Below are 23945 nucleotides of genomic sequence, written 5' to 3'. Positions count from 1 at the left end.
GCTCCAAGCGCCGCCCGCCCGCCCCGTCGCGCCCTGCGCTGGGCTGGGCTTGTGGCGGCCGCCGTCTAACGGCCAGCCGACTGACCGCCCCTCAAGCCCAGGAGCCAGTCCGGAAGGCCCCCGAGGGACGGGCAGCTAGCAGCCCCACGCCTCCAGGCTCAAACCGGAACGAGGCGGCGGCTTGGTGGTCTGGGCTCCGAGTCCACGCTTGTAGCTGTTTCAGTCCTGGGGGGCGGGGTCCCTGTGCGTTTCCTTACATAGGATTCGGCGGGGCCCCAAATGCCTCGGAAGCGGCGCGAGGACTGAGACGAGCAAAGGATAGCTCACATGGTGAGCGCATGGTGCTGATAACGCGAAGGTTGCGGGTTCGATCCCCGTATGGGACAGTAGCATATTCCTGCCTTGCAGGGGGTTGGACTAAATGACCTGCAACTCAACTATTCTATGATTCTAAGATATTTCCCCGCACTTGATCAAAGTTGTCGCTATTTAGACGTCAAGACTTACACACAGCACCGTTCTATGGAATCATTTATTTATATTGTTATAATGAAACTTTTCCCTCAAAAGGCAAGGGCAGAAGCGACAGGTGCAATGCCCAGCCTAACCGTGTTTACTCAGAGGGTAAAGCCTGCTGAGTCCAAAAGGGCTCTCTTCCAAGGAAGTGTGCAAATAATTATTGCCTTAGCAACTTTCATGTTCTACACTCAAAACAGCTTCTCTTCACCTGCCCCACCCCACTCTTGAAATTGCACAAGTTCACCTTGAATGTGCAGCAGCTTAAAGGCTAGAAAAGCATTCGCCACCCATTCCAAAAAGCTCCCTGCCTGGTTTTGGCACTTCTCTACCCAGTCCCACCAGGACCAGGGTAATCCATAAGTTGTGGATTTGTTGCCAGTTAGCACCTTCCTAATATTTGGCTGCTCAACAACTGTGGCCTTAATTAGACACCAGTTCGGAAGTAAATTTTCACTGAAGACAGTGGGATTTCTTCCAAACAGAGAAGAGGCTATGGGCTGTTATTAAGAACAGCTGGGAAATTCTGTTCAATGCAAAACCGAATAACTTGCAGAAAAGGTTTGGCCTTTGCCAACCTGGTGACCTCCAGATGGACTACAATTGCCATCAGCAGTCCACAACCTCTGGAGGGTGCCAGGTTGCCAAAGGCTGTTCCTAAACAATGATTGGTGAGGAAGGGTCACAGTGGGCAATAGAACTGGCCTGGCAAGAGCAACTCCCAATGCAAATTGAATTCGTATTTTAACTCCTGCCCTTTTGCTTACCTTTGTGACGTTGAGCAGGACTTTGCCTTTTCCCTGGTAAACAGAGTTCAGCAGCAACTGTCAGTGCATAGTTAAGAACTTTTCTCGGTTGGGTGATAAAATTAGGTGTTTTTGTTTTGATCAATTGGGAATCAGCTTTGGCTTGGGTTTATTGCATTTTCTGCCAAAAGATATGGCATCCCTAACACAATCTGACCAGAAGTGCATTAAGGTCAGCACCATCTTTTTTTCACAGAGGTGTTTCCGGGCAACCGATAAGCAGGACACAGAAGATGACAGCTGCTTCCCGCAACACGTATTCAGAGGAATTCTTCCTGTGATGTCGGACCTTCAGCACATACCCATAGCAAGGAGGAGGGCATAGCTCAGAGACAAAGTTGATGCTCTACTTGTAGAAAAGGCCAGGTTCCATCCTCGCATCTCTAGGTGGGCTAGGAAACACTCCTGACTGAAGCCCCAGAGAGCCAGTGGCCTATAGACAATACTGAGCTGGGTAGGTTATTAGCCTCAATTGATACTTGAGAGAACTGCCTTGTCCCTTATATGCCTGGTGGGTCGCTGTGGTCTGGAGGAGAGCTTCTCCTTTCAAGCCCCCCAAACATCAGAAGTCCACTCCATAGTGGTTTGGAGCAGGGCTCTCAGCCTGGCTGCACCTGTTTTGTGCAACAGCATTCCTGTCGAGATACAACAGGCGCTCACTTTTGTGCTTCTGGAAACAACTGAAAGAATTTTCTGTTTTGACAAGCTTTTCCAGCTGGAGGAGAAGAGTCTTAGGGGCTCGTTTTGTGTTTTATTTTTGTACTGTTTTAAAAACTTTTAAAGAGCATTTTTAATGTGTTTTTTAATCACTTGCTTTGACACAGATGCAGATGAAAAAGGTCGTTCATAAATGAATAATAATGAAGCAGCTTTATCAATTGCTGTCCAAAGATTTGTTAAATGCTCCTTTACAGCCCCATTATTACAACTCGTGGGAGCAAACTCTATAAACTATGTATTGTATGTGGTGGTACAGCCTTCCTTAGCCTGGTGCCCTCTGGATGTTTTGGACTACAACTCCCATTACCTATGCTGGCTGGGGCTTGTGGGAATTGTAGTCCAAAACATCTGAGGGCACTAGGTAAGGGAAGGCTGAGGCAAGACTTTACATGTGTCCTGAATCCACTGCCAATCTATCTCATTAGGTGGGTCCACCTTATAATACTATAAGGGAGAATATTTTTTGGATATGTTGTATAGTTTTATAAACCTTCACTGTATTCTCCTTCCTTGCACAAGCCCCCTCTCCCAGCTAAAAAAACCCCTCAAACCCTTTAGCTTTTCCTTCTTCTGAAAGTACTCTAACTAATTGGTTGCTTAGGTTATTTTTCTGTACCCCTTCCAGCTCTACAATGTATTTTAATTTTATTTTTTTTGTTATGACAACCAGAACTGTACATAGTATTGCAAGTGTGGCCCATGTAACAGATTCATGTACTATGCTGGCTATCTTTGAGGCAGCAATGCTTCTGAATACCAGTTGCTGGAAACTTCAGGAGGGGAAAAGGCTCTTGTGCTCAGGCCCTGCTTTCAGGCTCCCTGTTGGGCATCTGCTTGGCCACTGTGAGAACAGGATGCTGGACTAGATGGGCCATTGGTGTGATCCAGAATGGCTCTTCTTATGTTCTTATTTTCAGCCCATATCCTAATAATCCCTAGCATGGAATTTGCCTGCTCCGAGCATTAGATACAACAGCTGCTCCAACAACAGTAAACTATATTTATTAAAAACTGTTAATACGGTTTCTCATTGAAAATTCCAAGGCAGATTGTAACAGCAATACAAAACTTAATTCAAACCTTTGCAGATTTATTTACGCTTTTAAAAAAAAATTAATACCGTCTTTCAGCTCCAATTGGCACCCCACCCCCCACATCAAGGCTGTTTTTCCTACACTCTTGTTGTAAGTTGGTATACCTGTCCTGTTTTACCCCACAGAACTCTGGTGTGGTGGCCTTTTGGGCAAGCTGAGGATTCCCTGAGAGATACCTTTATAGACCCTTTATGCAGCCCGTACCAACCTGGTGGCCTCCAGAAGTTTTGGACTACAATTCCCATCAGCCCCAACCAGCATGGGATGGTGAGGAAGACAGGGCAATTAAACCTCCATAAGAGCAGACTGTGAAGTGATGGTAAGGAAAGCCAACTCAACACTGACCCCTGGTGGTTATCTGGCCAATTGACAACAACACTACTATGGTAAAACCCAATGCCCCTTCTCGCAGCTCCATGTACCCCAATATATATGGTAGTTTTGTGGCTTCTGAAACTGTCCACCCAAGGGGGGGGGGGCAATCTGTACTTCTGTTTCTCATTTGATCCATTTTTAGCTAACAGCTCAGTCTGATAGCCAGGAGGCTTCATGCTCTCAACCAGCAAGGATACTTTCAAGCCAAATGCTTCTTGTGACATCAGCTTTAGGGGGAGGCAGGGATCCTCTCAAACTTGTAATTGGTAATTTCTGTTGTCCTCCAGATCAGGAGAGATTCTCCACAGCTGTTGTCCACTTCAAAACTGAGCATCTTTTTCAACTGGCCCTCAGAACTGAATGGCACTTTTGCATGTCACAACTCCCTCAATAATCATGCTGGCACAAAGCTGTGGCTGTTAATGTAGCCTCTGCATTCTTTTGTAGCACTGGACCCTTCACCTCTGTAGCACTGGACCCTTCACCTTAGGCCCATCACTTGCAAGACCCTTAACAATGAGCAATGGGGGCAAGGGGCTACCGCCATCTAACTGCTGAGCCACAAATATCATTTGTGGCTTCTGACCATTCCTTGTGTCCTGGCGAAAAGGTAGGTAAGGTCCATCCTCAGCTGGCGGCTGCTGCGGATTATTCTCCCAGCTCCTACCGTAAAGGGAAGGAGAAGATCTTCTTGCCAGACTTGCAACGGACTTCGGCCCCAGGGATTCGCACAAGGTATGAAGAGTCCTCAAACCCATTCACAATCTCCTGGAAAAGACAAAGGAGGAGAGAGGGGTGGGAATTATGCAGAGCCCAGGAATCTGATTGGCCCCTGAACATTTAACAGGCAGCATGCTGGACATATTGATATGTGAGAAATGTGGGTAGGAGAAGGCTTATACTTCTGAATACCAGTTTCTGGAAACTACAGGAGAGGAGAGCATTCTTGTGCTCAGATCCTGCTTCCAGGGTTTCCCACTGAGGCATCTGGCTGGCCACTGCGAGAACAGGATGCTGGACTAGTTGGGCCATTGGCCTGATCCAACAGATCTCTTCTGATGTTCTTATGGCTTTGTGCTCCCATTTGGGCCTATCTACCTTGGTACTAATTGGCTTTGAGGTCCAGTTCAAGGCTGCTGGTTTTGACTTTTGGAGCCCTTCACAGTGTGGGTCCTGTGTGCAGGAAGGAGCACATTCTCCTACACAGACCTCCCTGTGTGCCTGCTCTGTCTCCCATCAACATTTAAATCAGCCTTCCCCAGATATTTTTTGGAGCAGCACTCACATCAGCCTCGGCCAGCAGGAATTGTAGTCCAAGACATAAGGTTGGGGAAGGCCGATTTAAAGAAGAGGAGATGTAGAGATAGCTTTATAGTTGCAGTACCCTCTCTGTGGAACTCCAGGTTGTTTAATTCCTTAAACATCTATGCTCGTGAATGACATCCGAGGTGGTTACCTGCAACTCCTGAAGACAACTTTCAAGTTCTTCAGAAAGGTTTCCAACACACCACGCGAGGCTGAGATGGAATGAGGGATTCTGTACAGAAGCCAGGAAAAAGCAGGTGCTAAGAATCTGGAGAAGCTGCACTAACCCAGCTGGGTGCCACTACCCCAGAATTCCTGGTAGGAGCTGAGCACCCTTCCATGGAAATGAGACTCCAGGGCAAAGAGGGAGGCTTTGGGTGGGTTGGTTGGTTTCTTCAACAAGTTTATGTTACCACAGCTACTTTATACACATATCACATGAGATCTGCAGTCTTATTTGGGAATACTGGTTGGGGCTGATGGCCAAAATATCTGGAGGGCACTCGGTTGGCAATTGTATATATATAATGTAATAAACTATATACAGTGGTAGCTCTGGTTAAGTATTTAATTCGTTCCGGAGGTCCGTTAGTAACCTGAAACTGTTTTTAACCTGAAGCACCACTTTAGCTAATGGGGGCCTCCCGCTGCTACTGCGCCGCTGTTCTCATCTTGAAGCAAAGTTCTTAACCCGAGGTACTATTTCTGGGTTAGCAGAGTCTGTAACCTGAAGCGTATGTAACCTGAAGCGTATGTAACCCGAGGTACCACTGTGTGTATATATATATATATATATATATATATATATAATAAACTATATATATTATATATATAATGTAATAAACTGTTTATTTCCAGGGCCGTGGTCATTCAGCAGCAGCCTCTTTTTGCAGACTCCACTCCCTCTTAGAACAGTGGAAGTCTTACCTTGTAGAAAGAAGGGAGACTGAATTCCTCCATAACTCTGTCCACTTCAGAAACCAACTCCAAGAGCTGAGAATGCCCAGAAGTTACCTCCAAGCCAATGAAGGTCCTGCAGAGAGATAAGACAGAATCTTAGAGCAGTTCAGTGTTAATGTTTACTGTGAGTGCCCACTTTGCCCCAGAAGGCAAAGCGCTGAGGGGGCACCAATAGGATGCTGCCCCACTTGAGGCAAATACTGGCCTCCCCCCTCCTCTCTACCAACCTTGTCCTTGTGCAATTATTCTGCTTGTGCCAATCAAGCCACAGGATGGCTGGCAATTTCAGCCTGAGGACATGATGCAAAGCAGCCTAGTGCTCTCTGAGGAGTAGCCTCAGTGCCATTCACTCACCTGCTTTTGGGATCATTGGTGTAAATCTTCACTCGATCTGCTCTACAGGTGAACCTGAAATGGGGAAAGAATCCATCTGATTCCTTTGCAAGATGAAGAGAAGAGGAGAAGGAGGACAGGGGAGAAGAAGTAAGGCATACTGAGACCCAGGGGCTGGGGAGTGCATTTTCTGATTTGCCCCTCCCTGGAGCCTTTAAGTCACTCTCTTCCAGCAATTACAGCTCTCCACACTTACCTTTCCCTTTGCTTCCTTTTACCGATCCAGGTTTTGCTGCTGTTCTCTAAAACAGCTCTTGCCACAGCAATTCAGATGTTTGGACTACAACTCCCATCAGCTCCAGGCAGTGCCAGAATATATAGAGGGCACCAGGCTGTAGCAAAGACTGCTCTAAAGTATAAAAACTGCACACAAATTTTCAAATGGAATAAGGTCAATTGATTTAGTAACCATGTGGAAGGGTGGGTGAGTTCCACGAGTCATTCCACATCACGATTCTGGGGTGAACAGGGAGAGGTGTCTTTTGGTGTGGGTCAGTAATGCCCTGTCTGCTTCCTCACAGAAGAAGTGCGGATTAAGAATATGCGCTAGGTCAAGGGGAGGTGGTGCCAAAAGTGCAAGAGGAAGGCGTGGTCTAAGGGTCCAAAGCATCTTACCTGGGGAAGGAAGCCAGGTGTTCCTTGAGGGACTGGACAACAGGGCTTATCCAGTGGTGGCGCAGGATTACACCCTGAGAAAGGCTGATGTGGAACTCTGCCATAGCCGTCAACGATGGCACGGATGCACGTGCACGCAGGAGGAGGAGCTGGAGCAGGTCGAGGAAGTCTTCCTGAGCCTCATCTGTACAGAACGGTAGAACAACAGTGAAGGATTGGAGCAGGTGGGTGTGTGGGTGCATCTCTGCTAAGCTGCGGTGGCAACTTGGTGGCAAGTCACACTTTCCAGGCCTCAAATCTCTTCTGTAAAATGTGGATTACAATGGCCTCCTCTACCCTACAGCCACTACCAACCAGTACCTGTGAATGGGTAGAGAAAGATGCTCTTTGTCTACCCCAAGTCTCCCCTAGTCACGATGGCTCTATATTACCTCTGCTATTGGAGGAAGCGGAGCATTATTCTGTATATTGGGTGGGGGAGAGCACAAAGAGCAGGAGAGTGTGATTGAGCTGGTGTTCTGGTTTGGGACAGAACAAGGCAAGAAGCAGAGACCCCACGGAGTGAGTAGGTGAGGTCTGCATCTGGGCCTCCCTCAACACTTGCTGCTCATTTGCTACTGCCCACTGGCTGTGGAATGATTTGAGGTGTGCTTTGTTGGTGGGGAGGAAGGTGGCAATCTGGCAACTTCCAGGAACTTTGGGGTAGGGGAAAAGGTTTTTTTTGTGCAGAAAAGAGCAGAGCTGCATGCTCAGAGGTGTCTGTGAAAAAGCTCCATGGTGGTTTTGGAAAGACACCGCAGATATGGCTGTAGCCAAACCCAGGGTGTGGGTGTCATAGATATGGCTTAAGCCGCCTGCCAAAACTCAGGGTCACCCATGTAATTGGGGGAATGTTGGTCAGCTCTTATGAAAGGTGTGTGTGTGTGGTGGTGGTGCTTTACACCGCAACACTTTGTTGCAGTTAAATGATCTGTGGTGCTTCTGATCTGGTTTCCCCCCTCCCACTTCATATTATGAATAGGAACAAAGGAAGCTGCCTTATACAGAGTCATACCAGTAGCCCATCTGCATCAGTATTGTCTACACTGACAGTGGCTCTCCAGGGTTTCAGACAGGGAGAGTCTCTATCATCCCTACCAGGAGATGCTGGCGATTGAACCAGGCACCTTCTACATCAGTTGTGGCATTCTATTGGGGTGTTTGAAAAGAGCTATCCTCTTAGACATGTTTAGCCTGGAGAAAAGACTGAGAGGTGATATGATAGCCACCTTCAAATATCTAAAGGGCTGTCCTATGGAAAAGGAGCAAGCTTGTTTTCCGCTGCTCCAGAGGGGAGGGCCCGAACCAATGGATTTAAATGACAAAAGAAAGGGGATTCCAACTAAAGATCAGGAAGAACTTTCTGACTGTAAGAGATGTTCGACAGGAGAACAGACTCCCTAGGAAGGTGGTGGACTGTCCTTCACTTGAGGTTTTTAAACAGAGATTGGATAGCCATCTGTCAGGGATTGGATTAGATGACCCTCTGAGTCCCCTCCAACCCTACAATTCTATGATTCTGTGTCAGTAAGCACAATTCTATTAAGGATGTCTGGTCAGCCACATTAAGTTGTGACTGTGGCTCTGTGGGCACCTCCCTCCTTTTGCCCATTGGAATGGCACTTCTCTGCCGTACAGATCAAACAGCTGGAAGGGCTCTGCTCCTTGGAGAAAAGGTACCATTTCTGGCTGAATCCCAAAGATGTGTGTTTCCAGAGTTTGACTTCCTAGTGACACTGGGGTTGGAGAAGAGGACAAAGAGCAGAAGGGCACTCACAAGGCACATAGACATGTGTTGCCCAGTTGCCTCGCTCATGCGGAAAGGTCCGCAGGCGGCCTCCATGCTTGCTGCTGTCGTCCACCACTGTCTCTGCCTCCTCCTGATCTCTGAACATACTTAGCACGCTGTCCGGCACAGGAAGGCGAGGAGCTGTTGAGCTGCAAGGCAGAGGGAGAAAAGAGAATTCCCAGCCCTTTTAATACTCCATTTGGAGCAAAACAGGCCAAATGACTCTTGGCCCCTGGACACTGCACACGTTTTTCAGTCCATGTCCTACCCACAACTTCAGCACTCAGGTGAGTGCAAAAATAAGTTGAGTGACTGGATACTAATGGCTCTGCAGTGCATGGAGAAACAGAGCAACCCCTCATGCCCAGAAAGAGTGTGGTTTGAGGAAAACTGGGCAGAAAAATATTTCAGATGACCACATCCCTACATCAAATTTGTATCTAGCATTGGGTTTTTCCTGCTCTAGGGTAAGTACTGTAACTAAATACTGTACATCCTCTCTGCTTTTGTGGAGAAGCAAAAACATTGTTGCCTTGTGAATTAACCGCAGCCCTGTATCTGCTTTATTTCAATTGCTATGCTGTTGATTTCAGTCTGAATTACATTTTAATAATTGTTTTAATTGTTGCAAACCTCTGGGAAACCCAACCCACTCAGCTTTGGGACAGAATAAGGAATGGTGGTAGCTCAGTTGCTGGTGCTTCTGCAGAACACCCCTGGCTCAGTTGGTGCTTTCTCCTGCCAAAAGGGCCCCAAAGCAGCAAGGCTCAGACCTTGCCTTGAGACACTAAGGGAGGAGTAGACACCAATCTGAGGTGTTTTAAAGGAAAGCAGTTGGCACCAATTGCACCAGGAAGTGCATGGAACTGTTGGGAGGTAGCCACCAAAAGGTGCCGGGAGGAGGAAGAAGGGGCAACAGTGGCACAAACCATTCCATGGGGTGGCAGGGGGAGAGAGAAAGAAAGCAGGACCCAGCCCAACTGTTCCTGCTGCCTCTGAATTGTTCCCAATCTAGATGGTCCTTATAAGAACCTGCCATTTTACAAAAATGTTTACAAAAAATATTTAAGAACTGGTGCCCGAGTTTGCCTTTTTCCTTTTCCCTCCCCACCCCGTCTTCCTTTTGTGCGTGTCTTTTCCGGCAGCAAGGGAAGGGGGGGTTTCCGTGTTGGAACTGATACGCCCACCTGTCGCTGGGAGAGCGGCGGCCTTGACGCCCCTCCGCCGAGCTTGCGCCGCCGGCCTCGCCGCCTTCCCCTTGTGCTCCCGAGGATGCGCTCTCATCTTCCGAGTCGGAGCTGCTGTAGCCCACCAGACCTGCGACCGCCGCCACTCTACTCATGGCCGGCACGTCAGGATCTCCACTTCCGCCACCTAGAGAGAAAGAGGGACTACTGCGCAAAAGCGCCTCTTTTGATGAGCGAAGCTTGCAGAAGTCATGCTGGTGCCATCCGGCAGTGGCTATAGACGTTTAGACTCGCGACGCGTAGCGCTGGGAGTCGCTTACGGGTCGCTTCGGGAGAGCCTTTCCCCGCGCGTTCGCGTGTGGGCCGAGCGGTAAGAAGAACGGTGGAAATCATCATCATGTTTCAGCATCGAATTGGTGTGTTTTTATATTTGACTTCGTAAATCGTATCGTTGTATCGCAACTGTGATAACTTTCTCTTTTTAAAAAACATTTTTTTCCTGCAACTTGTTTTGTTATTAAAATTCATTACAAATACTTTTGGGGCGCGGGGGGGTGGGGGTGGATAGCAGCAAAGAAGGCAGGTGATGTCCGCTTCCCTAAGGGAAACGAGGGCAAAATAGAAAATAAGTCAGCGGGGCTCATTATTTCTGAGCTGCAAGATTTCTCCCAAATATTTTCTAATTTGGCTAAGCGCGGGAAAGCACCAGGTAAGCATAGTCTTGTTTATAAAACCAGCTGAATTTTGCAATGAGTCAATTACCACAGCATTAGTATTTTAGAGCATTTTCCTACCATGGAAGGAACATTGTGAGATTGCATGATAAAGATCTCTTTCCTTTCCTTTGAAAGGTGTGAACGTTGACTATCCATTTCCAATATCATGACTTACAACTTTGAGTCTTTTGTTCTTCTAGTAAAGTTCACAAACTCTTCAAAGAGTTTTAATTTAATTTAATTTAACCAGATTTTAGAATCATAACTTTTTGTAAAGTGGTTGGGTTGCTCCATGAATAAGCAACCTGTCAAACGCATCTTGCAGTTAGTTGGTAGTGAAGCCGTGGAGCATTTTTCAATCACTTCAGGCACAATTTCATTTTTGGAATCGTACACATCAGCTTTTGCTAACCTGATAATCCAACATCTGGAGGGCACCAGCTTGGGTGAAGGTTGATATATATACTAGCAGTGACCTCAGTAGTTTTATTGCATTTATAACCCACCTTTTTCTCCAAGGACTCAAGGTGGCATGCATGGACCTTCCTGTCCTCACTGAATCCCAACAACCTTGTGAGGTAGATTAGGCTGAGAGGCGGCAAGTGGCCTAAGGTCATCACCCAATGAGCTTCATGGCCAAGTAAGGGGATTTGAACCCTGGTTTCCCAGGTTCTACTCTGACACTCTAACCACTACACCACACTGGTTCTCCAAGGGCTTGCGCTCAATGGAACCAGCAGCCACAAACAAGGTTTGAAGTGGGCGGCGGGGGGGGGGGGGACACCCCAGGTTGGCATAAGTACAAGAAAAGTTTGGGAAACAAAACCTGTTTGGAGTGGGGAGACAGCAGCCTAATGACTCCTGAGAATGTCAGATGGGCATGGAACTGGCTGGATGACTGTTGAGGCCAAGGCAGGGGACAGAAAGCTTGGCGGAATCATCAAACGGTAAGTTGGGAGGGACCCCAAGGGTCATCTAGCCCAACCCCCTGCAATGCAACTAAAGAATCCCTGACAGATGGCCATTCAACCTCTACTTAAAAAACTCCCATGAAGGAGACTGCTTCACCTTCTGAGGGAATCCGTTCCACTGTCAAACAGCTCTTACTGGGAGGGGGCGGAGGGGGAGATGCATGGAATCTCCTGGAAGAGGGCCGGAAGCCAGCCATGCTCACCCGCAACAGCCCCACTGACACTTGCTCTCCTTGCAGACCCGCTTCTCTCTCTCTCTCCCCCTCTGGACCACTTCGTGGCAAGGCCATCCGTTCTGTTCCTCCGCCTCGGGTCTAACGGGCCCGCGGACGCTGCGCAGGAGAACTTCGCCCTCCACGAGGTTTGCCCGCAATAGAGAGAGAGAGAGGCGAGGACCTACCTCTCTTTCGGGCGCATCGTGTGAACTCTCCTGCCTTGGGGTTATTATTGTTGGGGTTATTATTATTGGATTTGGAGGCCTGGCGGCTTCTGGCGTCGGGGATGCGCAGCTGCAACTGGCTGCTACGGCACAGGCTGGGTGCGAAAGAGGATCCCCGCTTCCCTGCCTGCCTTCCTAATCCTGCTATGGGTGAAGCCCCCAAAGGATCCCAGCAGCAGCAGCAGCATCGGCTACAGTTTTGCCGGTAAGTGACGGAGCGGAGGCCTCTCCCCCCAGTTCCTCCTTCCTCACCCGGCCCGAGCGTAGCGCGCCGCAGTTCTCCGCGCGGTCCGGCAGAGGGCGGCCCCGATCCCACGGCTGGGTCCTTCCCCTGCTGGACGCCGCCCCTTCCTCCTCCTCCTCCTCCTCCTCCTCTGCCTCCTCCTTCCCCTCCTCCGGCTGGCTCGACGCCGCCCCCCCTCCCCTAGCCGCCGCCTTTTCGCCTCTCCTCACCGCTGGGACTGCTGCTACGCGAGGCCGGGGATCCGACGGGGCGAGCAGGCCGCGAGACACCTCCGGGCCTCGCTCTCCAGGTAGGGGAGAAGGGAGGAAGCTGGGCAGGGCGAAGCTAAAGCGCCTCTTTCCTCGCCCCGGAGCTCCTGCCCCGCCGGCCACACGGAGCCGAGCGGGGTGGCGGTCGCTTTCCCCGCGGGCGGCGGAGGAAGGAGGAGGAAAAAGGCGCTCCTGGCCCCGAGCGGGGCCGCCTGCCCTGCTCCTTGGACGGAGTAGGCCGAGGCCCGGCCAGCGGCACGGGAGACGCCCCGATAACATGTGAAGGCGGCGCTCCCGGGCCGGCGGGGCGAGGCAGCCCTTCGCCTGACCCGGTCGGCCTCGTCGCAACCTCTTGGCCGGCGGCCTGGGGCAACACACGGCCCTCCAGGTGTGTAGATCGCCCCCCCCCGCAACTCCAGATGTTTTTGGCTTGCACAGCTGCCTGGGGTTGATGGGAGTTGGCGACCAGCAACATCCGGAGGGCGCCTGCCTGGCCAAAAAAAAGGCTGGCATCTTGGCTGGGGGGGGGGGAACCTTTGCGTTGCAGGGTGATGGAGAGGAACAATCTCGGTGGGCTGTGCAGTGTGGAGAAGCCCTTAACAACCCAGTCCCCCACCAGGGCATTTCTGCGGTCATGGTAGGCAGGATGTGGCCCTGGGCAACCTGAACGGAGAGGACCAGTGAAGCAGCCTTTAGCCCACGCAAGGGCTCTGGACTGTCCAACCTACATCTGGCTTCTTGGGGTGGGTGCTGCTCCCCAAGTCTCTGGCAGAGAAGAGCCTTTCTATGCCACCTGGGATCCTTTTTTACCTGGAGGAGGGAATCTGGGACCATCTGTGTGTAAAGTAGATGCTGTGCCACTGAGCTGCAAAACCTGGCAAGGTGAAATTCTCCGTAAGTTGGAAGAGGGCAGATGTATGCAGCTGAGCATCTCTCTAAAGATGGGCTCAAGCAGAGAATCTGGCCAAATTATCATGCCCTTGAGTGAGGAGATGGAGCTGCTTTTAAAAACTTAAGAACAGCCCTCCTTTAAAGCCACCCGAGTTGGTGGCTTTCACTGCCTTCCATGGGAGTGAGTTCCATAGCTTTTAACTATTCACTGCATGAAGAAGTACTTTTTTTTGTCTGCCTTAATGTCCCAGTCTTTTAAGGTAGTGGAGCAGAGAGTTCACAGTTGCTGCTGTCTTGTCTTATGCATCTTGAGAGAGTAGATGCATTGGCAACATGGTGCACAGATCTTTCCCTGGGCTCAGTACAGCTGTGATCACTGGAGATGATGGGAGCTATAGTACCAAAACATTTGGAGGGCACCAGTTTGCAGTAAAATTCTTAATCAGGTCCCCAGATAGACCAATTTCCAAGAAAACTTGTGATAGGTGGCTCTGCTTCACCAAACTGGAAGGTTTATTTCCTATAGTTTGGCTGTGGATTTGCTTGCTTGAATTCTTGAGCTTTTCCCCTCTTGGATTGTTTCTTTTCCGTGGGACATTTTACTTCTGCTTCTCCACCACTTGATACCTGGCTGTTGCTAGCTTGCTTACGTGGACAACCATCTTAACACACACACCTGCCCTCATTGTATTGTATTGTCAGATCTTGGCATGAGGACAGTTGAGAAGCTCTTCCCATCCCCTGGGGCAGTTTTGTCATTTGCATGCTTACATCAGCCTTCCCCAACCTGGGGCCCTCCAGAAGATTTGGACTACAACTCCCGTCAGTCCTGACTATAGGTTAGTGATGGTTGGGGCTGATGGGAGTTGTAGTCCAAAACATCTGGATGGTACCAGACTGGGGAAGTATAGTTAATTGGTATCCAGCAGACAGAGGGGTTCAAAAGATGGGCTGAAGATGCAGTAGGGTTTTATTTCAGATTTGTATCTTGTGCTTTCCAGATAGCTATGCAAATACTAGATGCAACTTTGATTAGCGTTCAGCTTAGTGTTTGCAGAGCTGATGTCATATTGTCAACAAATGATGTTTGTCTACCTGGCTGCCTCTTTATATTATTTTTAAACTTTTTATTTTCTTTGTGCAAGGGTCTTCAAAGAATGAAAAACAATAATCTTGAGTTCAGTACAAAATGGATTGTCCCCTTTGTGCTATGGCAGGAAACACAGAGGTGAAGGCAGGCAGGTTGGGACGGCCTTGACCCATCCCATGGCAGTCATGGAGAAGGTGAACTTGGCCTTTGAGTTACCCATTTTGTGGCAGGGTGCTTGTACAAGTGCTTGCTGCTGTCCAGAGAGACGCAGCTTGAACTGTACACACAGTCCCTGGTGACATCCTGCCCTGTTTCTGGATGTTTATTTTTTTTATTTTTTTTTTAATAATTTTTTATTAAGTTTTTAAACAAACAAAAAAGAAAAACAACACACACAAAAAACAATACAAAACTTAACAATATAAACACAAAACAATTAATAACGAACTCTCTTTTCCATTACCAATTTTAAATTACTTATTTTCTGGACTTCCTCATACCTCCCTCTTTTGTATTCCAATCCACATTTATTTATCCAGCAGTTTCTTTTCCACTTTTTTAATCCCAATCTTTAATTTAATAAAATGTTAAAATATATAACTTCAACTCTTTTAAATCTAATCCTTGATCTTAATATCCTGTAACTTTAAAGTTTTCCCTTTTAAAATCAAATTTCCATTTCTTTAAACTTCTTTAATCTTAATCTTTAATCTTAACCTATCCTTATGTTTCTGGATGTTTATTTATAGCCAGCTCTGTTCCATGGACTCTTGATGGTGCAGGTTAGCAAATAACTTAGTAGTGTGGACAATCTTTGGCAAAGGAGAATTGTGATCAGTGGAAAGTGTATTTTGAAGCTCCAGCTCGGGCAGAGTCCAGTTTTCCAGAGTTTTCAATAATAATAATAATAATAATAATAATAATAATACCCCACCCATCTGGCTGGGTTTTCCCAGTCACTCTGGGGTAAACTGGTTTGGGCTGAAAAACAAAACAAATCTCACAAAACTTTAGATGTGCATTTTTCTGTGTGGATATAAATAGGTCAGCCTTTGGCAACCAGGGATGCTCCAAATATTCCAGGCTACAGTGGTTGCTGACTGAATAATAATAATAATAATAATAATAATAATAATAATTTATTTTATTTGTACCCCGCCCTCCCCGGCCAGAGCCGGACTCAGAGCGGCTAACGTCATATACGGTAAATAATACAATATGCATAAAAACCAGCAATCAATTTATTAAAATGCATCCCAAAATTAATTCAGATAAATTAAAGTTAAAGTTAAAACTGGACAAATGACAATCCTCAGGTTAAAATTGAAGTGAATGGGGGTGCCTCAGGTCAGCAAAGGGTGTTCCAAGTTGAACACCTGGGACAACGAGGAGCTATCAGAATGATGGAGATCTGGGCAGGAGGAAGAGGAGGAGAGAGTCGATCCTGGGAGAGCCCCTGGTTGTGCTCCCCAAATCAGCGAGGGGGAAACATGATGGAATGGGTATTCCTTGCTTTGGACATGATGGCCGGGTTGAACATTAGGAACAGAAAATGGATCTTGAAGAATTGATGTGTACTGTTAGTCCAGCAGGAACGAAACTGTAGCCAGAAGGGTGTCTTTCTCTGCATCCCAGCAAGCTGACCAGCTTTTTTCCAGAAGTGCCACTGAGACTAAAATGCCACACAGATCTCTGGGGAAAGGGTCCATTTCAAACTACCAAGTTATTGATAAATAAAAAGAAACTGAGACATCTTGGTTCTGCATCCATCGGTCATTTTCTTCTCTCCCCCTGCCCCCCGCAATATATATGCTACCCTAATATGTTTAATAAGCTCATATGGCTACATCAGGTTCTAGAGGTCAAAGATCCTCAGGTGTGTTTAGCCTGAAGGTTAGGCCATTGCAATATATTGGCTTGCTAGCTTAGCTTGAGTCCAGAGTGTGTTCTCCTTGCTTCCAGGATTCCTCTGCAAGCTCTTTCCTACCCAAGCATATGAGAGGATAGAGAAAATACTCAGTTCTCTTGACATCACAGGCACTGTGTGCCCTATAACCTAAATTAAGTACCAGGGCTACCAGGGCTGATGTTTTTAAAGGAAAACAAGCATGGTAAAGCAATATAAATGCTCCTGGGCAAACTGTAGATTGAAAAGGGTATGAAAAAGGGAACCCTGGCCATACAGACTTACACAAAGGGATTGTTTAGGTCTTTTAAAAAGCATAACAACATTAGATAAACCCTGAATCTGGATTAGGCCGGACACCTCCATCTAGTCTAATATCCTGTTCTCTCAGTGGCCAGCCAGGTGACTATGTTTTAACTGAAACTTTTTATAACATTTTAACTCTTTTAAGATTTTTAAAAAAAAGTAAGTTCATCAAAAGATTATTGTAGGATGTACAAACAGATAAAATACAAAACAAACAGGAACAAAACCCTGAACTAAGGCATAACTTAGCCTGGGTATCGCACCCCGCCTCCACAAACTCTAGCATCACAAATAAAATGAGAAAGTTGGATAGCTTTCTACAGATTCACAATAAAAAATGTAAAGCACATTTCAAGAAGCACATAATGTTTTTGTCTCATTTAGCTCTGGTTTTCAAGCCAGTGACCAACAATGTTTGGGAATCTTGTCGAGCTACACAGATTTTTGAGAAGCAGGTGAAAGAAATTGACCCTCCTGTTGAGTCACATAAGTTATGAGAGGGGACCCTGTGCCATCAAATGTACTTTTCAGTTTGACCCCTCTCAGACATCAGTTGTTGTTTCTCAGCTCACTTTTCCATTAAAGCCAACCATTGCACTTTGGTGCACCAAACCTTTAAAGCAAAATTGTGTGTGGTGTCCCCATTGATGCACAATAGGATGTTTTGTTCATTTGTTTTTATGTTGTGGATGTGTTTGCCACTCTGGGCTCCTTCAAGGATATAAATTCAATAAATACATATGGGAAGCCCACAAGTTGGACCTAAATGCAGTAGCACTCTCCCTTATTGGGATTCCCAAAGCTATTGTAGCTAGTAGCCACTGAGAGCCTTCTTGTCCGAGTATTCTCTAATTTTTTGTTCCATAAATATCTTGTTCATGTCTATCTATGCTGCTTGCAACTAGTGTGTGTCCCCTAGTGAAAAAGGCCTCCCCTTGGAGTTAAAATGTTAGTGGGGACAGCTGCTTGCTTCCAAGCTTCTTAAAAAAATATATTATCCCAAGTTTTGTGCAGGATGTCTAGAAATGGGTGGATCCTTCAGGAGAGATCTGCTGCCATTCCAGTTGCTCGTTTGGGATTTCTCGTTTCTTAATTAGTGAGTGTTTTGTTGCTAACTTCAAGACTGCCTTCCTGGCTAGCCTTGGAAGTGTCCGTTGATAATTGTCCAGTAGCAATTGCTTCAAGCTGCAGAGCTTTTTTTTAGTATAGTCGTGTATCTGGAACTTGCATGGCAGAGTTGTGAGCAATTGTTGTGTAAGTTTTCAATATAAGCTTTCAATATGGAAAAAGGTTTGTCCCTAGTTGGAGAAACACTTCTGCAATCTCCAGCCTGCGGTCTCTGGCCTAAAATTAATTTTTTGTTTGCTTGTTCTCCCCACAGTTGTGGGTGGTGGGGAGGTAATCGTTAGTAGATTAAATATGCTTTTTAAGTGCGATAAGCAGCTTTTTATCTGAATTGCTGTCTTTCCTTGCAGGTTCCCTTCCTTGATACCTCCTGCATCCTTTAGGATGTCCCGTCCGCTGGTGTCTGCTTTGCTTTGAGACGTACCACGGTGGGGAATTGTTGCGCCCAGTGCGACGAGTTTGTCACCTCCAGGTTTGGGAGCAATTGCTGCGAACTCAGATCTTCTTAATTGATTTGCCTCAGTCGAGAAGCTGAAGCCCTTATTGTGGAAACCCCGATTTCTTTTCCCCAGCATGTCAGAAAGCTGGCCGCAGCAGCCCCCACAGCAGCAACCGCCGGCGCCGCACCATGCTGGGACCACTGCCCTCCCGGAGCATCCCATCGCCTCCAGCGCTGTGGTGGAGAATCCCTTGGGCTGTGCCGTCTACGGCATCCTCCTTCAGCCGGAGCCCAGCAGCCTGCAGCACCACACTTCCATCCCGGCTGGTGGCGGAGAGCCCTCCACAAAATGCGGGCTGTGTGGACACGACTTGGGGCACCTCTCAAACCCCCAGGAGCACCAGTGCCTGCAGGGGGGCCACGACCGCTCCTTCCAGTGCACCCAGTGCCTGAAGATCTTCCACCAGGCCACCGATCTCCTGGAGCACCAGTGCCTGCAAGTGGAGCAGAAGCCCTTTGTCTGCGGCGTCTGCAAGATGGGCTTCTCCCTGCTTACCTCCCTGGCCCAGCACCACAACGTCCACAACGGCAGCTCCGCCGTCAAGTGCTCCATCTGTGAGAAGACCTACAAGGCCGCCGCGGCTGCCGTGGCAGCCCCGGAGGAGCCTGCGCCACCGCAGCAGCCGGCCGCGCTCAACCGGACTCCCGTGGAGAAGCCCTACAGCTGCTCCATCTGCCAGAAACCCTTCAAGCACCTCTCAGAGCTGTCGCGGCATGAGCGCGTCCACACCGGGGAGAAGCCGTACAAGTGCAGCCTCTGCGACAAGAGCTTCAGCCAGTCCTCCCACCTGGTGCACCACAAGCGCACGCACAGCGCCGAGCGGCCCTACAAGTGCACCGTCTGCGAGAAGGCCTTCAAGCACCGCTCCCACCTGGTGCGCCACATGTACGCCCACTCCGGGGAGGCCCACCTCTTCCGCTGCAACGTCTGCGAGCTGCACTTCAAGGAGTCCTCCGAGCTGCTGCAGCACCCCTGCACGCCAAGCGGGGAGCGCCCCTTCCGCTGCAGCGCCTGCCACAAGGCCTTCCGGCGCCCCTCGGACCTCCGGCAGCACGAGCGCACCCACAGCACGGAGCGCCCCTTCCAGTGCGACCTCTGCCAGATGAGCTTCAAGCAGCAGTACGCCCTCATGCGCCACCGCCGCACCCATAAGGCGGTTGCGGGCACCGCCGCCACGCCAGCACCTTCCGCCGAGCAGGAGCTGCCGGTGGGGCCGTTCAAGTGCTCCCTGTGCGAGAAGGGCTTTGTGCAGCCGGCCCACCTCCTCTACCACCAGCACGTCCATGGCATCGAGAACCTCTTCAAGTGCAACGCCTGCCAGAAGGGCTTCAGCCAGTCCTCGGAGCTGCTGCGCCACCGCTGCGTGCAGAGCGCTGAGCGGCCCTTCAAGTGCGCGGCCTGCAGCAAGGCCTACAAGCGGGCCTCGGCCCTGCAGAAGCACCAGCTGGCCTCGCACTGCGCCGAGAAGCCCCTCCGCTGCACCCTCTGCGAGCGCCGCTTCTTTTCCTCCTCCGAGTTCGTGCAGCACCGCTGCGACCCAGCCCGCGAGCGGCCCCTCAAGTGCCCAGACTGCCAGAAGCGCTTCAAGTACGCCTCCGACCTGCAGCGCCACCGGCGGGTTCACACTGGGGAGAAGCCCTACAAGTGCCCCGCCTGCGAGAAGGCCTTCAAGCAGCGCGAGCACCTCAACAAGCACCACGGTGTCCATACCCGGGAGCAACATTACAAGTGCATGTGGTGCGGGGAGCGCTTCCTGGACCTGGGCCTCCTGCAGGAGCACAGCGCCCAGCACACCTCCACCGACAGCACGTACCCCGTGACACCCTGCCTGCCCTGAGCATCTCCCCCTACTGGTGGGAAAAGGTTCATGTCATCCTCCATGCCCTGTTAGCGCTGGGCCTAGGCTATGGCGAGCGACTAGGCCATGTGGGACCCTTTCCTTCTCCTTTGCAGACCAACCTGCGAACAGTGGAGGGGGTGGGGAGGGCTAGAGCAAGCAGCGTCGGCCTCTGTGTGAGCACTGAGCTCAGCAATTGTTCAATTCAGCCCATTTGCTCCTATGAATGGGCTGAGTGTACCTTCGGAACCAGCTGTGACTCAGGCTTGCTTTGCTGCTCCAGGCGCAGTGTCTGTTTTTTGGGTCAGGGTGAATGTTCCTTAAGCCTGCCAACCAAATCCAGATCCTCATCTTCCCCCCACCCCTGCCCCTCATGATTCATTAGTGTCTACAGAGGGGAGTGTGATATTCAAATAAATTTGCTGCTTGAAATTTATAGGGCAGGACTCTGCAGCAAGGGAAGCCAGGCAGGTGAAATGGTGAGAGATGGACTTGGTGGGCGCGGCTTCCCTTAAGGTGCCATCCCTAGGGAAATTCTGCTTGTTTGCGTCTGTTCAGTTAAAGCGTACATCCGAGAGAGGGAAACTTCGAAGGGAACCAGCTACTAGATGGTCCGATTAGTCTTTCAGCCTTATACATCCAAGAGAGAAGGCCCCAGAGCAGCCGTCAGGGCTGGAGGCTTTTCATTTCCTCCAAACACCGGAGCTCTCAAGGTGCTGTCTAAGCCATTGGTGTGAGTGGTCCCAGGGCAGCGACAGAGAGGGAGGGTGTGGTGGAACACAGTTACATATTTAAACGTCTTCTAAAGCCAGAGCAAAGCTTCACACTGTAGGGGGGAAGGTTCTCTGTGTTGTTTCTAGGCTTTATCAAAATGGAAGGAAAGTTTTTTGTTTTGTTTTTTACGTGCAACTAAAAAAAAGAATTTGGTGGAAGGAGCATTCAAAATGCGCTGCTAGATCTGTCCTGGAATTGTGAGCTAGAGGAGCGCCATTTGCTTTAGTGGTATGATTGGCAATAAGATAAGCTACAGCTGGTATCACAGAGACTTTGGAAATGCTTTCCTTTGGGACCGTTCTGTGGGACACTGTGTGTGTGTGTGGTTTATTGCCCTTTCCACACTCAGCCCCCAAACTGTATTAAATTGGGAGGCTGCTGCAGCAGGTAGAGCAAGAACTGTCGATGGAGCAACCCTCAAAAAAAGCTTTTGTTTGTTTTTTATCTGTTTCACACGGGACACACAGAGTGGCACTGGGGAGGCCATTTTCTAGCCCTGGATCCATCCTGCCAGTTTCCCAGGACATGAAAAGAGGACAGAAGTGGACCATTGGGATGGGTCTGGCCAACTTGCCTCTCAAGACCCAGAGCCGTGTGCCTGTCCACATGCAGGGCCTGCTGACTTGTCTTTCATGACACCTCAACTGTATAGAACTAACTTTTATGGAGTTTGTCTTCATTATTTTTCATATTGCTTTTTTTTAAAAGCAGTTTAATATTCATTAAAAATCTGTGTAGCTCAGTTGGCTGTCCCTTGGAATCCTTAAAAGGTAAAGTCGTTGCATTTTGACATTACTGAATAGTGAGTTCACGATATGCTGCTTAACTACAGGAGTGACACCGGTCATGAAAATTCCTCTTCTGTTCCTTTTCTGGGGAGGAAACTGGTGATCAAGAGGCCAGAATGGTCTTGCAGAACATCCGGTTGTGCTCTGCAGCAGGCTGAGCAGATTGAATTGAAAAGGCCTGGGTGGGTCACCTCGTCCATCGCCTGCTAAGCAGGATGTTTTGAAAGGAAAGGTCCCCTTCCCTCTGATGTCGGCTCAGGAACTGCTCAAGAAAGCAGGGAGGGTCCTTTTGTGGGCAATTTCTTCTTCTTTTGTCTAAATGAGTTTCCAGGCCTGGTGTCTCCAGTACTCAGCGGAAGAACCAAGGCAGCATTGACAAGGCTGCAGGCTCTCCCTTCCCAAGGCTCGGCTGCTTAGGAAGCTCTTGCTTGCCAGTGATCTCAGTTCCATACTGGAGGCCTTGTCAGGGGCTATTCCCCCTTATCCCCACCTCCTGCTCAGAGAGGCCAAACACCATGCACAGGGAGAAGGGGTAATAGCTGCATGTTTGGGGGAGAAGGCCCTGACCTCCCCCTTTTGAAGGAGGTCTTGTCATTAGTCACCAGAAATGTGACTAGGAAAAATAAATCTGCTTGTGGTTGGGGCTCTCTGGGGCTCTGGGACTTAAAGATGAAAGGAAACAAACAGTGATTCTCAGAAAAGGATTTGGCCTGTTTAGTTAGCCCAACCTGGTGGAGCTCCACGTTTTGGACTATAACTCCTATCAGTTTCTGTGCCGGTTGGGGCTGATGGGACTTGTAGTCCAAACCATCTGGAAAGAACACCACATTGGGGAAGTCTGAGCTAGCCAGTGGGCCTGTTCTCTGCCCATAGGACATAGGAAACCAAAACAAGGCTAAATGTGAATGCACCCCAAGTTGCCTTTCTCTGTATGTTGCTTTATTTGGTGGACAGATTTATCCCACCCTTCCAAATAGCTCAGGGAGGTGCATGTGGTTGTTCTCCCTTCAGCCCCCATCCTGGCCCATCTTTTTCCATTCCTCACAACAACTATGTGAGGTTGAAAAAGTGCAGCTGGCCCAAATGAAGTTTCTGACTGAATTGAGATTTCAACCAAGGTCTACCTAGACGAAGTCCATTGCTAGCCACCAAACCCCACTACCACTGCTGTAGGGCTGGGCATTTGACCTGTAAGATGGTGGCTGGATATTTTAAAAGTATTGATTAGAATCATGGAAACAACATAGGAAGACATCATCATCAATATTTGATTTTATTTCATTTAAGTCTGTTACGTTTCCAGCAACAAAGTTAAGCTCAAAGTAGCTCCCAACAATAAGCAAAACATTGCAAATAACATCCCAACAATAGGAAAGTATAATAACATAAAAATGCAGTAACATCAGGAAAGCAAGAATTAAGAAACTGCAGTCCAATACCAGTACATAATATGTAGATTTGATACCTTGTGCCAGTGGTTTTCAACCAGTGTGCCGAATGATGGTCAGGGGTGCCGCAGGCAACACTGGCCTCTGTTCCTCTTTCCTTCCCTCCCTCCCACCTCTGATGCCCTCTCATGTCTCTGCCTCCCAAAGGCTTGCACAGCTGTTTGTTACAGTAGCTCTGACTACAGCTGGCGAATGGTGCCTCTGGAACTGGCCAGGGGGTGCAGGAGCTGAGGCAGTCTCAGAATAAGCAAGCAAGCAGGCAAAGGAGCCTAGCCAGCCAGTCCTCCAGCCCTTGCTGTTGGGAATGGACAGACAAGTCCCAGGCCCCTGTGGGGCAGTGTGAGGAGGTGCCTCTCTTTAGGGCATGGGCAACAGCAGTGGCTGCCCAGAGGGCTCCAAAGGAGAGGGGAGGGGAGAAGAGGCTGAGGGAAAACTCCACAAGGGAGGGTGTTCAAAAAAGGGTGAGAGGCTGCCAGCTCTGTAGGCAAGGGGTGACATAACTAGGCTCCTGAACCCCACAGGGGTGCCGCAGAAAGAATGTACAGTAGTTAGTCAAGGGAGTCATGGACTCAAAAAGGTTGAAAACCTCTGCCTTATGTTAACGACAACCTTCTCTGCCCCTTCCCCTAGGGAGGAAGAGGTTGGAAGAGCATCCATAGGGCTCCCATTTCCCACTTTATCCTCTCTACAGCTGCCTCAGCCAACTTGCAGTTGTGGTCCAAACATCTGGAGGCCACCAGGCTGGACAAGTGGCCCTTGCCGCTAATGACTGCTTGCATCCCATTTGGAAGAAACCTGCAGCTGTAGCAGGTAAACAGTGTGAAAGCTTTTGTCCTTGGCTGACGCCAGGCTTGTAACCCTCA

The 23945-nt window shown here is 49.0% G+C and overlaps 2 protein-coding genes and 1 long non-coding RNA gene across 4 annotated transcripts in view; 2 read left to right on the top strand and 1 right to left on the bottom strand.

Moving 5' to 3' along the window:
* The first annotated feature begins 163 nt into the window (after nt 1-163).
* LOC308483268 lies at nt 164-3508 on the top strand. Its single transcript, XR_013989626.1, has 2 exons — nt 164-330; nt 1519-3508. It is a non-coding gene; the product is annotated as an uncharacterized lncRNA (long non-coding RNA).
* USB1 (U6 snRNA biogenesis phosphodiesterase 1) lies at nt 3023-12100 on the bottom strand. 2 transcript variants are annotated; one of them, XM_081016937.1, is made up of 7 exons: nt 9800-10739; nt 8601-8761; nt 6785-6968; nt 6131-6184; nt 5744-5849; nt 4968-5048; nt 3023-4279 (listed from the first exon to the last, which is right to left on the bottom strand). In XM_081016937.1, exons 1-7 carry the CDS (start codon nt 9952-9954, stop codon nt 4175-4177), a joined length of 846 nt encoding a protein of 281 aa, XP_080873063.1. In that variant the 5' UTR covers nt 9955-10739; the 3' UTR covers nt 3023-4174. The 2 variants fall into 2 exon arrangements, with proteins under 2 accessions (XP_080873063.1, XP_080873064.1); XM_081016938.1 differs by lacking the exon at nt 4968-5048 and having other exon boundaries at nt 9800-12100.
* CNGB1 (cyclic nucleotide gated channel subunit beta 1) overlaps nt 11383-23945 on the top strand; it is a gene marked incomplete at its 5' end in the record, with an annotated part of 71912 nt that continues 59349 nt past the window's right edge. The window contains 2 exons of the mRNA XM_081016771.1: nt 11383-11462; nt 12091-12458. Coding sequence (XP_080872897.1) covers nt 11383-11462; nt 12091-12458 — 448 coding nt within the window. The remainder of the gene's footprint in view (nt 11463-12090; nt 12459-23945) is intronic.

This window comes from Podarcis pityusensis, assembly GCF_964106645.2.
Source record: "Podarcis pityusensis genome assembly, chromosome: 8".
NCBI classification, from domain to species: domain Eukaryota; kingdom Metazoa; phylum Chordata; class Lepidosauria; order Squamata; family Lacertidae; genus Podarcis; species Podarcis pityusensis.
Note: the sequence above shows the minus strand (reverse complement) of the source record. Positions and strands in the feature narration are given on the sequence as shown.

What these genes read in the sequence shown, in the direction of transcription:
- USB1 (XM_081016937.1), bottom strand. Translation starts at nt 9,954, where the DNA reads ATGAGTAGAGTGGCGGCGGTCGCAGGTCTGGTGGGCTACAGCAGCTCC. An exon ending in AACACATGTCTATGTGCCTT is followed by an intron (nt 6,969 to 8,600) that starts GTGAGTGCCCTT and finishes CGTTCTGTACAG; the next exon opens with ATGAGGCTCAGGAAGACTTC. An exon ending in CACCTGGCTTCCTTCCCCAG is followed by an intron (nt 6,185 to 6,784) that starts GTAAGATGCTTT and finishes TCCCCATTTCAG; the next exon opens with GTTCACCTGTAGAGCAGATC.